This window comes from Mercenaria mercenaria, chromosome 8 (genome assembly GCF_021730395.1).
Source record: "Mercenaria mercenaria strain notata chromosome 8, MADL_Memer_1, whole genome shotgun sequence".
NCBI classification, from domain to species: Eukaryota; Metazoa; Mollusca; class Bivalvia; order Venerida; family Veneridae; genus Mercenaria; species Mercenaria mercenaria.
Genome location: NC_069368.1, coordinates 73,110,440 through 73,125,278, shown reverse-complemented (window position 1 = coordinate 73,125,278; position 14,839 = coordinate 73,110,440). Strand labels below are relative to the sequence as shown.

At 35.3% G+C, this 14,839-nt stretch overlaps 1 protein-coding gene across 6 annotated transcripts in view; it reads left to right on the top strand.

Annotated features, from left to right (window-relative positions):
- LOC123566083 (ankyrin-1-like) overlaps positions 1–14,588 on the top strand; it is a 228,079-nt gene extending 213,491 nt beyond the window's left edge. For 3 of the 6 annotated variants that reach the window (XM_053550180.1, XM_053550184.1, XM_053550179.1), the window contains 2 exons: positions 100–379; positions 2,865–4,119. In XM_053550180.1, the coding sequence (XP_053406155.1) occupies positions 100–379; positions 2,865–3,121 (537 nt within the window). In that variant the 3' untranslated portion in view covers positions 3,122–4,119. Of the gene's footprint in view, positions 1–99; positions 380–821; positions 894–2,864; positions 4,120–11,890 lie in introns of those variants that run through there. The other 3 variants (XM_053550182.1, XM_053550183.1, XM_053550181.1) reach the window with 3 other exon arrangements.
- The last annotated feature ends 251 nt before the right edge of the window (positions 14,589–14,839 follow it).

The window sequence follows — 14,839 nt, the reverse complement described above, 5'->3', positions numbered from 1 at the left end:
GTCAGACTGAGTATGCTTCTATCTTGCTTCATTGCGTTCTAAGCTTTCAAATTATCTTCTTAAAAATTTCAGTTTTAATTCCAAGAATCTTTTCTTTAGGGAAATGCAAGTCTAGAGGACAAAGATGACGCTACTGAGAGGAAAATACAATTTTCCCAGTGTCGCTCAAGTTGGCAACCGTATCATTTATTTCTACACGAAAATATCTACGACCCAGAAAAGGCTTTTGCCCATGTAATAGTTTCTAAAAAGACAGACACGGGTCTTGAGGAAACGACACGTCTGAGAATCAAACTTACCGCTCCACCCAAACCACCGACACCACCACCAACTGAAGGAGACAAACTTCTGCAAAAAGCCACGAAACTCGGCAAAATGGGTAAGATTTATATAAAATGAACACGTTGCAAATATTTCTGCATGTTTTTAACATTTCTAAATATCAGCGAAGCTTACGTTAGCTTTCTAATTTACACCTAACCAAGTACTGTTTTTAAAGATGGATTCATTTTTTTTCTCCTGTCGCTTTGTACTACACAACGGACTAATTCATGTATAGCAGTTTGCGTTTGGCTTTAAGATCCAGTCCAAAGGACAATGTTCATACTTACCATTTCTGAACATACACCGATTGCGAACTGAACCATAAAACTGAATATGAAAAGACGAAAACATGTCTTTGTAAACTTTATTTAATTTTTGGAATAACTAATACGTAATTGTTTTCGCTGCGCAGTAATTTTTGTCACTTCCACCACGATGAAATACGTGTTTTAGTGGTATTTGATCTGAACTAGAAAAAGAAAAGGATTGTTTTGCAGGTCCAAGGAAACCTGTATATGTTCACAAACCTCTCCAACACGAGACTTTTACTTAGACTATATAATCATAAGGTAATTTACTATTATTACCCATTTATATATGCCCCGTTTTGCGCATTTATATGTGTGGTATTATTAATATACTGAACACAACTAACACCGCTTGTGTGCAGATTAATAATTGGCACTCCATGTTTGTGTTTATCCTGTTGCTGCTCTTTGCCTGTAAGATGCTAAACTCATCATCATCATCATCATCATCATCATCATCATTTTTTCTGGTCATCACGGTCATAATGGTCAGGATCTAGTTTATCAGCAGGCGATTGGCCATGCTTGTGAAAAAAGCATTTAAAATAAAACACAACCATCGTATCATACTATGCAATACCCGTAACACTGAAACTAAATCAATTTATTACTATCATAACAGTTTATTGTAAAGAATTATTTCATTACGAACATAATCTGCCCATTGACTATGCTACACATAAAACATGAAAGTATAGCCATTTGGTTCTTCAGAACTTAGTATTTAGGATGTACCCGGCACAGAAAGCTACAAGACACATTGACAGCCGGATTATGATGAGCAGTTTGGTACAGGATCATAGTCACCCTTCAATGCGGAAAATGAACAATTAAGTGCCAAATGTGTATTTTTGATGGTTTTGTTTAGGCAGTCCAACTAGGCACTAGTTTGATTAATCAAGACGGAAATCTTGCCAAAATAAGATGAAAAAGCTAATTCAATTTTAGGCAATAACTTAATTCAAATAATTTTGGCAATTTTAACACAATACCCGGGAATTATTTCATAACTTGTCTAATAAGCGATCATTTTACATGCAGCTCGGACATATCATTAGATTTAATCTATTTTTATGCATAATTTGGGCATCAAAGTTAGTCATCGATAAAAAATTTTGTCGGCGATCATGTGATGGCCTATTTATTCATGATTCGCCGACTACGTGAGTAATTAGCACATCATTCCTAGGCACAGACTTAACGCCACTGTCGCACATTTGTAATAAACTTTACACCACTGTCGCACATTTGTAATAAACTTCACGCCACTGTCGCACATTTGTGATAAACCTAACGTGAGTGTCACACATTTGTAATAACCTCCAGGACAATGTCGCACATTTGTAATAACCTTCACACCACTGTCGCACATTTGTAATAAACTTCACGCCACTGTCGCACATTTGTGATAAACCTAACGTGAGTGTCACATATTTGTGATAACCTTCACGACAATGTCGCACATTTGTAATAACCTTCACGGCAATGTCGCACATTTGTAATAAACTTAAAGCCACTGTCGTACATTTGTAATAACCTTCACACCAATGTCGCACATTTGTGATAAACCTAACGTGAGTGTCACACATTTGTAATACACATTTGTAATAACCGTCAGGACAATGTCGCACATTTGTAATAACCTTCACACCAATGTCGCACATTCGTATAAAACTTAAGCCATTGTCGATGATGTGTAATTAATACCGCTTGTAAACACCACCTTCACTAGTTTTGTAATGAATACCGTTTGGCTTCTCGCTTATTATATGCATTTTTCAAAATCTTGAAAAGTGCTTACAAATTTTGAAGCGGTAAAGAAATGCCAATTATGGTACTTTGTGAAAACTCTTACATAAAATACAAACTTTTAACTAAGTTGAAATTTCTTAAAGCCCTGCCCCGCGGCTATTCAAATTCTATTGTGTGTATGCAACCCATGATTACAGTAGGTAACAGTTAACGGCAACACTTTATTTCATAGTTCATAGTCCGGATTTTCATGTTTTTTCAGTGACAGTTTAAGTTTTAAAAGGCAGATCTGGAGTAGGTCTTTAATGGCTTGCTGTCTAATATACATCCGCAGCAATGTAAACAGTAACAGTTACAAAACAGCGAAACTATGTCCCGTAATAAACTTGCTGAAGAGATTCTTTTAATTAATAATTGAATTCACTTTGAATTTAGTTTTGAATTTATTCCTGTTTATCAAAGAAATTTGTATGGTTTAAGCTTCGAGACAGAGTCTGACTGACAAACCATTTCCGAAAGAAACGAAAGCAACGAAGAAAAAACTTAAAAACGACATACAAGATATCGGTTTAGCATGGCCAAAGGAACTCCTTGAAGCCAGGACAGCACTACTTCCGGTCATGACAATGGAAAAGAATAACGGAAAAGACGTTTGTCTTATCGGAAACAAACTGTATGTAAATGGAAAACTGTTCAGATCGTTCATCAACGGTAAAGTGTGCAAGCCACGTTCATAGAATTGGAGCAATTTCAGTTTTTCTCCTGGATTCATGTTGCAGCAGTTTTTTGTTCTGCATGAAAAATAGTTAAATGTCAACTTTGTGCGTACAAATCACGGAGGACGTTTGTGTATTCACTCCTCACTGTAGGCTAAATTTGTGATTAGTGATGAATTATAAACCTAACTGTGTGTAATATTTAAATTCAGTTTGAACAGTTTGATGCTTCTGGAGCTTTTTGTGTAATAAAAGATATTTCCGCCTGGAGTTGGTAGAGGGCGATTCGAGTTGAGAAGGAACACACATAAGATCTACATAAAAAGCAAATTTTTTATTGTGCTTTAGTTATGGATATTGTCACACAAACATATCTATACATTTTGAATACCGGCATTCAGTATTTACTGCTTTAATGTATTCCATCAACTTTCATCACCCCCCCCCCCCCACACACACACACACACACACACACCTCATCCCTGCTGTAAGCAGAGCTGTAAAACGCAGAGCTGTAAAACTGAATTTTTACTTTAACCATTTCTTGTCCATGGAGACCCTGTCGACCGTTCCTTTCCTTAGCCAAGAGTTCAGGGAGAGGTATAACTATATATGCGAGGTATAACTATAGGCGGATAGTCTATTGTCCGTCGTCCTTATACCTGATTGGTAGAACTCGCTGCCTGTAGCGACCTTACCTAGATCTTTCTAAACTGGATCTTTTTTAAATTGTTCGAATGTTTTGCTATAAATTTTACTCCATAAAGGCATAATAATTTACCCGAAGCATACACTGGTAGCTTTCTAGTTTGTTCCGAAATGTCCCTGAGACAAAACGTTTGGACCGCCAGAGGGGTTAGTGTTTTTCTTTTTTTATCTATCTGTTGTTTCTTTTAATCTTGCTGTTGTACTACTTTTTTTTAAGTTTCGATATTCTTGTGATTTCTTAATCATTGTTACATCCTCTGTTTGCATGAATTATTAATATTGTCAAATGAATAAACAAAATGTATTACTCAGCGAAATCATGGATATGATTCCACTTACTGCACCAGGAGGAGCAAATTCCTCTGTTTTTATGGTATTTTTGACCATATGAGTACAATTCTGAATCATTGCTTATGATCAATCAGCTGAAATTATTTTTAATTTTATCTGCGGATGACAATACTCTGAATCGTGAAATCTACTGAAAAAATTACAGTCCCTGAGTTATTAGACCCAAAGGTCCAAATTTTGTTTCTCATCCCAAAGTTTATAGCTTGAAAAAGGAAGGTATAAATATACCCCTAGAGAACAAAGACGTGATATATCAGGTAATATGATTTTTATTAAATGCCATTAGTTGAAAATGAGTATCATTTGATGATGTGCCCCAATCGCTGTGACCTAAGAAGAAAGTATTGGAAGCCATACTTTTGTAAGACAGAATACTTCAAATAAGTTTCATGTCCGCAACATCTAGAAACAGCATTTTGCAAACTGTGTAATAAAGTACGCAAAATTCTAGACTTTATCGAAATAGTAGCATCTCTATAAATTATGGTATATTAAGCCGTTATCCAAGGACCATACTCAAAGACTTGTAGTAGATAACCTTACAGACCACTTCCCTGTTGGTTCTGTTTTGGGTTCTCCAAGGCTTAGTCTTTGACCAATGTTTCTTTTTCCCCAGCATGAACAACCAACCTGAGTAAAAGTGTAAAGCCCGGCTGTTCGCAGATGATGCCAGTCAAATCTTCAGCAGACTCCAAATATGTACAAAAATGAGAACGACTGGTTCACGGAATTCATTCTCATTGAATAAGTTTGAGGTGTTGCGGGTAAATCGAATACGAAACCTGATAACTTCACAACATATTCTGCGTGGCACTGAACTAAACACATTGATACGGCCGCGTACCTTGGGATTACAATCTCTAATAGTGTTAGTATTGCACCAAAGACAAATACTTCTCTTTACAAGATAAGTGTCAAGACAAACGATAAAGAAAATCAAAAAAGGCTTATAGGTTAAAATATACGGTGCCCCTAAAGTGACATGTTACACACTTTTTTTCCAATTAGGTAATGTGACACTTTTTTATTTCGTTTAAACGAAATCATTTCGTTTAAACGAAATAAGTTATTTCGTTTAAACGAAATCATTTTGTTTAAACGAAATGATTTCGTTTAAACGAAATAAAAAAAGTGTCACATTACCTAATTGGAAAAAAAGTATGTAACATGTCACTTTAGGGGCACCGTAAAAATACCTATGTTCGCCCCGAACTAGAATATTGTTCAACTGTTTGACTTCCCTGACAAAAGTACTTTACCAATAAATATTGAAATGATACACGTGTCAGCGTCTCGCCATATCTGTAAAAACTACATCACGAGCAGTGGTTGTTTCCCACATGGTAAATACACTTAACTGACGGCAAATTCTAAAATACAACACCGTCGCCAAAAAACTACGTCTAAAATATCCAATTCCACATTCCTTTTCACAATGCTATTCAAATTCCGTTTTCGAAATGTCACTTCGCCTCTAGTATACCGTCCAAAGTAATATTACAGTCCATAACCAGCTTTAGTATATCGAGTTGCTGAGCGTCTGCATGAGCCGGATGAAACCATCTGCTGGTTCTTACTTACTGCCAAAACACACATTGCGCATGTTTTGATTATTCAGAGTACTAGTAGTTCTAAAATGAAGAAAGAGTATGTTGTTTTGTTAAACATTGTAATGTAACATCTACTTCCAGACATTGGAAAAAATGTGTTTAATCTTAAGCTCACCTGTCACGTAGTGACAAGGTGAGCTTTTATGATCGCCCTTCGTCCGTCCGTCCATTCACAATGTCTTGTGAACACGATAGAGAACAAATTTTGCAATTGATTTAAACCCTGAACACAGGTTTAATTGTTTGATATTAACGTATAGATACGTAGAACATATGTTAAAGGTTCGCCTTAGAGTGAAAATATTATATTATATAAGTTTTGTGACAACATTGTGAAAAATTGTCATTTATTGACTTATTAGTTTATTGTCTCTTCTGAAAATAATTATGTACTCTCTGTGCTCCATATTATATTATGTTTATACTTGCTATAGGCATTGTATTTACATGCTTTATCAAATAAATCGAAATTGAGTTGAATTGAATTTAATCAAACATACACACAACTTGTATTTGCATAATATCTCGGTTCCTTTCGAAAACTGACCTAATCCCATCATGGGTTCCAGAGTTATGGCCCCTTAAAGGGCCAAAATTTGCTATTTTGGCTAGTGAACACGACCATGATCAACAATTAGGTAAAATTTGCCGTCTTATCGGTAAAATTATCCCCCTTGAAATCACCTGGCTATGCGATATCGATTTTTATCTTGTTGATATTTTCCAATAGAAACAAAGAAGGAAAAAAGTTTGCACAAATATTGTTTTAATTAGAATGAACACACAATATTTATTATCCTATTGAAGTGTTCGTCATTCTTTTCTCTTTACAAAGATATAAAAATTATTTATCTAAAACGAAGAATTAATGCTTCCCTTGGCGATTAAAAACATCACTATCAGTCTCTGTTTACGGCATATAAGTACTGAAGAAATAAGCAAAAACCTGTGATACGTATCTTATTCTTTCCCCTGTAGCCACTTTATTCATAATTTGAGAATATTTATTATCCTATTGAAGTATTCTACAGACAATAAATTTTTTATATATGTTTTTATTTTGATATTATATCAATGTCTTCTTGCTTCCCTAGACGTTTATTAATTGGTGATTTTTGTATTATTTCTTTAATGCACGTGTCCGTGGTATTTCCGAATGCGTGCGGAAACGCACGAACTCGCCCGAAGTTTAGCTGCTGATGATACAGAGAGAGCTGATTGTTACAACCAAAGAGCTATAAAAATAAATTTTATACTTCTTTGTTACAACAGAGTATTATTTTCAATTGGTAATTCTTACTGCATGCATCAGTATAAAAGAAAGAAAGGTAGAGAGAGAGCGAGAGAGAGAGAGAGAGAGAGAGAAGGGAAAGTCATAACAATTTTATGATCGGCACCTCCCGTGATACGATAAGCGGAGATAGCCGAACCATAACGATCTGCAACACTCGCTAAAAATATCCGATAGTGATCGATATTTAGCTAGACGGTCGAAGGGAGACAACAAGGTATAGCGTTGATCTCAATAAACAAGGAAAGATAATAGAATCGATTTTTGCACAATTCTTCAGTATGAGAGACCATATTTTGCAATCAATTTTTACCTTGTGAACACGGTAGAAGTGACATTTTGATATTCGATTTTAACCACACTTACATACAACCAACTTAAGTCACAGTAAGATCTGGGTTCCTTTAGAAAACCGGCTAGATTCCATCATGGGTTCTAGAGTTACTGCCAAAATTTTCTATTTTGGCCCTTACAGCCTTATAGTGGTTTCATTTATGCTTTGATCCTAGATGCCACATTTATGATCCTATCTTCATGAAACTTGGTCTAAATGTTTATTTTGATGATTCCTATGCCAAGTTTAAAACTGGTTAATCTGGGGTTAAAACCTAGGTCACCCGGTCAAATCAAAGGTAAAGCTTGTTAAAGGTGGATAATCAGATTTTGGCCATGTAACGGATTTGTTCGAAACTTCACTTAACACTTAATACAAATTAGATTTTCACTGGAGGTATTTTTAGATTTTCATTTTCCTATCCTGGTTGCCCAACCAAGATAGAGTTATTTTATCATAAGTATAAATTTGATAAACAAACTTTGCCTAAGGAAATGTATAAATATTAGACATATTGTAATATATTTGTAAAATATTTGCATTAAAAATTATGTATTTAGATGGAATTCATTAGAAACGCAAGTTTGAAAAATTATTATTACCTCCCTTTGCCTATCTTGGTTGCGCAACCAAGATCGATTGGAAATAAATGAATTCAGAGAAGCTACACACAGCTTTAAAACTTGCATTTTGGTTCAGATTGTTCAATAGTTGATATGTCTATCAAATGCAAATGTAAAACTAGATATTGTATCGAAATAAAAAGAAAAAACCCAACTTTTTATATACTTTCATATTAAAGGGGAGTAATAACAAAATTTTATAAAAAATAATAAAATATACATTTCAAATAGGAATCTAACTCTATGTAATTGGTCTTTTTGTTCCTTAAATAATTCTCTACCAGAATATACAAAAAGTAAAAAATGTCATTAAATGTTGATTAAATGTGATTGACCACCTTTAACACTCTTGAGGCCACATTTATAATCCTATCTTCATAAAACTTGGTCAGAATGTTTATCTTGATGATTCCTATGCCAGTTTAGAAACTGGGTCATATGGGGTCAAAAACTAGGTCACCCGCTCAAATTAAAGGAAAAACTTGTTAACACTGTAGAGGCTACATTTATGACCCTATCTTCATGAAACTTGGTCAGAATGTTTATCCTGATGATTCCAATGCCAAGTTTAACATGTGAGTGATATAGGGGCATCATGACCCTCTTGTTATCAATATTTGTATAAGCTATTACACCGTCATTGGATGTTTTATGCTTAAAATAAATTCATTCATAGATTTGTATTTATATATATTATATAAATGCACAAGTATATCTTTTTTTCTGCATGAATTGAAATTTAAATAACTGAAAACAGGCTAGCCCAGAACAACCATCCCATATTTTTTCATCTATTCATATCTCACAACAAGATGTTACAGATGCAATATCGACTATTAATCCATCTAAATCCTGTGGTCCGGACATGGTCAGTCCAAGGCTTCTAAAAGAAGGCTCCTCCGTCCTAGCTGCACCGCTTGCTATATTTTTTAATAGACTAATTACCAAGTCGTACTTTCCCTCAGTCTGGAAGACAGCAGATGTTACTCCAATTTACAAAAGGTCTAATCCATCAGACCCTCAAAACTACCGACCAATATCTCTTCTTAGCTGTGTTGGGAAGCTTATGGAACGATGTATACACAAACATTTTTTCAATTTATTACACAAAATAACATACTCAGTAGTTATCAGTCAGGATTTATACGTGGTGATTCCGCAATTAATCAGCTTGTTTATATCTACAATGACATTTGCAAGGCTATGGATGACGGTAAAGAAGTAAGAGTGGTATTTTGCGACATCTCCAAAGCCTTTGACCGAGTATGGCATGAAGGTCTTCTTTTTAAATTGTCCACAATTTGTGTCTGTGGTAACCTACTTCAGTGGTTCAAATCGTATCTCACTCTTCGAAAGCAAAGAGTGGTATTTGCCAATCAATGCTGGTGTCCCTCAAGGCTCAATCCTCGGACCTGCTCTATTTCTTGTCTACATAAACGACATTATTCTCAATTTACGTTCAAATGTGAGGTTGTTCGCTGACGACACTACTATGTACATTATTGTCGATGATCCTGCTACGTCGGCAGCAACCTTAAACCAAGATCTCGAGACAGTTCGGAAATGGTCTAGGACTTGGCTGGTCACTTTTAATCCTTCCAAAACTGAGACTCTCACCTTCTCTAGAAAAACGACAAAACCTGTACATCCTGACCTATATTTTGATAATGTCTTGTTAAATCCTGTAAGTACACACAAACATCTAGGTCTAACATCGTCGGAAGACTGCAAGTGGAATGCACATATCACAAACACAGTCAATAAAGCCTGTCAACGGCTTGCACTTCTACGTTCCTTTAAATACCTTCTAACTAGACAGAATCTTGAACGACTATATGTCTCGTTTATTCGTCCTCTACTTGAATACGGCGATGTCGTCTGGGACAACTGTTCCGACTACTTAAAATAAGAATTAGAGTCCGTTCAAATTGAAGCATTAAGAATAATAACGGGAGCAACTAAATATTATAACTTAGATAAACAACTTTACAACGAATCCAGTATTGAGCCCTTAGTTAAGAGACGTAGAAAACATAAACTTTCCCTTTTATTTAAAATGAAAAATGAACTAGTGCCAAGCTACTTATGCAATTTGATTCCTCCCAGAGTTGATCATAGGTTTGAATTTAGACACTCTCAAAGGTTACCGTTGATACAATGTAGAACAGAGTTCTATAGAACATCTTTCTTACCCTCTGCTATACGGGAATGGAACAATTTACCAGCTTCTATTACAGACCAAACGACCATCCATTCTTTCAGAAATGCTTTAAATGATAGAAGCAATCTGAAACCAAATGCTCTGTTTAAAATTGGTCAGCGCAAGCTTCAGATGCTTCATACTCGCCTAAGACTGGGTTGTAGTTCATTAAACTTTGATCTCCATCGGCGTTCACTAATTGACTCTCCATTGTGTAGTTGTGGCTTAGTCGAAACAGTTAGTCACTTCTATTTATCCTTTCCCAACTACACCCAGCAAAGGCAAAATCTTTTGACTAACCTCCCTTGTCCCGCTTCGATTGACAACCTTCTGTTCGGCAACGAGCATCTGTCTTTTGAACAAAATAAGCATGTCATTATCAAAGCTCAAGAATTCATAGCAGCGAGGTCGTTTTGATCCGAGGCACAACGGTTGATGAGTGGGGGTCCCCGAGTAGCTGTATATATATATATATTTTACATTACTTTCTTCTATTTTTGTAAATTCTTTTTCGTCTACATTAGGTTGAAAAATACTGTTTTTACCAGTTTCTACTTCAATTTTCTTCTAAGTTAATTTTTCTACGACGTTACTAATCTTGTTGCAACCTGTCTTAAAAAAAATTTATTTGTATGTATTAGGAAATCGATTCATATATGTTACCTTGTAACTTTTTTCCTAATCCTAACTGTATTTGTTACAATGACGTTTATGTCACGTGTACTTGATTGATTGAAATAAATACTGTTTAAACTAAAGCAGGCAGTCCATTTTAGCGTCTCGAACTTAAATGCCATATTATGGGCGGCGGTTACCGCCAAAATTAGTAAATATACAATCCATTAATAAACAAGTCAGTCAGTGCAGTGCATTTCAACGCCGTCTAGTCTAAAACTCCATCCCGTCCAATAAATTTGCATTCAACGCATTGTATTTTGAAACCATTTAACACAAAACTTCATTCCATCCATCTAAACATGGAACGATGCATTGAAAAACTTGTTGCGATGCATCGTACTATGAAATCATCCAACAAAACATGATACCATCCAGCTCAATGTGAAGCCGTTTAACACAACATGAGTACGTGCAGTGTAAAATGAAATGATTTATTACAACTTGACGCCATCTTATTAACAAATAATCAAGGCCTTCGCGTTGTTTATCGTCTAATTTACCACGGTTCAGAGTTCAGGTGCGTAGGAATTGAACCACGAGTGGTTAAATACTGAATCATCTGAATTTTGGCGGTAACCGCCGTCCATACCATATGATGAAATCGCCTTCTTCTTCCTACTGAAAAATTATCAGTTTTTTTTCAAATACGTATAAATAATGAAAAAAGAACATGAGGATATGGTATTATATACTTTTTCCAAAAGATCAAAAGGAACACATGATTAGTCATTACTGTTTTAGAAGACGAATATAACTCATTTTCATTTATCGAATAGTACTAATATTAAATGCAGAATGGTAATTATTTCGATGTATGGAATTACATTGTACTTAGGTTTCAACCGGAATGCCTCTGTGTTTGCTCTTTCTCTTCTATTTTCTGTGCAGTTCAACCTTGGTATACTAATTAAAAGAAGATTTCTGGCCTTTGAATGGCTTTACATCTGGCTAGATCAGTTTTCTTATAGATCTGGATTTTAATTTTCTAATTTCAGACTACAACTCGCCGGGGAAAGGGGCAGTAGCTCGTATGTTGGGATTTTTTGGCAAAAAATGAGATGATACTTGCTTCTTAATTGGAAACTTTTAATGTTCACACGTAAGCAGACGGATGAATGAACTAATAAAGGTGGTTATTTGGAAGAATTTGATTAATATGTGACAAAACTACACATCACTATTGTACTACCGGTGATATGTAGGTAGGCGACGCAGTGTCGTATCACCATACAGTTTGTTTACGATTCAGCGGCATGTAAAGCCAAAATTCGTTTGAAATGCAGTAATTTGCTCAGCTGTAGTCTTTATTATGAAATGTATTGATGTTTAATTAAGAACAAACCAATAGTATATGCTAGAATTTTGTTGTTTCCATTGCGGACAATTAGATTTATGCAGTGATGGTTGTATTGTGTAATATAGGAAGACGCGGTCAGTATTTGGCTTTATTATATACCTATATAAATTTTGTCAAAATACAGCTTGCATTTCACAAGGAAATACGAACAGACTGAAAAAAATCCCGTGTTGTACCTTCCAATATCCCGTATTGTACCTTCCGTACTGTATGTTGCCGGACTACTTTCATTCATGAATATGCATGAGCTGACACAGTTATATAAATAGCGCGTACAAAAACATCACTCATTTCATTTTAACATCAACAAACATTTAAGATTTCGTTCGATTACAAATAAACAAACAAAAAGATGGAGGTATATAATAAAAGGGTCATTACAACAGTAGCTAGATCTGGGATTTTGTATTCGGCTCTCGTGGATTTTGCAAGGACGGATCACACTCGATCTGGCAAAATCCACCCGAGCCGAATACAGCATCCCAGATTGAGCTACTGTTATAATAACCCTATTGTATCTCTTTTATTCTGTATGAACCGGAACTGTTATACAAGTTTAGCAACGGTAGTTTTAAAATGATTACGTGAAAACCGGGCGTATCATGATTACCAAAGCCAGTATGCTCTTGTTACATTTAATATCATATTGTACAGATTTTCGTCATTACTACAAAGTAAAATGCTCGAAAATTCCTTTCGTTTTGTGCCTAAAATATCGTAAATCAAAAGCCGGCCGGGTGTGCTTCATTGAGTTGGACATTTTATGTGAATGTTCCGTACTGTGTACTATCATGTGTTATTCCCCGCTCGGATAGATGCTTTCCATCATTTCTTTTTTTTTGTACATACATGCGACATATATAATCTAATGATAAAACGGTAGCCTTTATACAATGATCGTATTGAAGTTTGAACATTTTGTAAACGTTTTACTGTTTGCTGTACACTTAGCGCTTGTCTATCTTCATCAAGTTTAGACATGCCAGAGAAGTCCATGAAAGTATAGATGTTTAATATGAACTCAGTGTCCTTGTAACGTTGATGTTTATTATGCCCACCACCCCTTTAAAGAGGAGGAGGTATATTGTAATACATTAGTCTGTCGGTAGACCGTTTGGTTTCCAATCAATTACTAGAGAATGCTTGGTCTCACAATCATCGAACTTCAACGGATGTTTGCCTGTGGACAGCAGATGACCACAATTGTCTTTGGGGGTCTAAGTCAAAGGTCAAAGTCATAGTGACCTTGAGACTTAAAAATGTTCCCGCTCAATAACTAAAGAACACTTTGACCAACAGCCATCAAACTTCACGGAATGATTGCTTGCGGTCAATAGATGACCCGTTTTTTGAGGGTTTAGTCGGTAAAAGGTCAAGGGCACAGTGCCCTTGAGATTGAGGACGGCTTAATAACAGATACCACTTGGACGTTCAAATGTCAGATGCCAGTAGTCACTAGATATTTTAGGGGTCAGTATGACAAAGGTGAAGTTAAAGTTGGCTCGAGAAATGAAAATGGTTTCCACGTAACAAGTTAAGAATACTTTGGCCAACAGTTGTCACGACTTCGTCGGATTTCTAAGCTGAGTGTCACGGATTTCAGAAAGTTTTCTGTGTTACTTACCGTTTTCGAAAACGAAAGTAGGTCGGCATTTCACAGAATTGATATATATCTGTTCTATGTTTATCTTAGTTTTCATACTACGGTGTTATTTTGCCCATTAAACAGATTATGTAAACAGCAAAATAAACCTAATGCCATTTTGTCTCCTAAACGTCACGGATTTCTTCTAAGTCAAAAATTTCTAGGTAAAGTATGACATATTTATATTTTTGAAATATTGGTAAATTCGACATTTCTTTTACTGAAAATTCGTCTGTAGACATTTTTCATGTAGCCTATCAGCAACAGGCAAATACATTAGACTTATTTTGCCATTCACATAATCTGTTACATTAATAAGCATAAAAACACTATATCATTTAAAATATAAGTTGGATATTGAACAGACATATCATTTCTATGGATTCACAGAATTCAATAATGGTAAATAACACAGAAATCGTCCTGAAATCCATGACTCTGCACCAAGGATTGTCTAAACCATTTCTTCGTTAAGGCCTACCCAACTAACAATCTATCTGCGCAAATAATGTTTCTGTTTCTTAGTTATCATTTTCTTTTACACTGTCATCATGTCTTGATTAATGACTGTGTCTGGCTGTTGTGTACGCATCAGTTAACTTGTTTATAATTTAAAATAACCTGATGAACTTTGTAGAATGTATATATCCACTGTTGTATAAAGATGAGACTGAATAAACCATTTGTTATATATTTTTGTATTTTTAATTTCAACAGAATGTCAGTTTTGCAAGTGTGATTGGATCACCGAAAGTTTTTAACTCATTCACTTTGAAACAATACTTAGGCCACATCAAATTAAAAAGTTGTTCTGAAAAAAAAATTGAGGCGGCGAGCAAAAAAAATGATTTAAATATTTTTTTTTCGAGAAAATCAGGAGCGAGCGAAGAGCAAAGCAATATATATATTTGTCTTCTTTTGGCTCTCGATTAATGAATACGC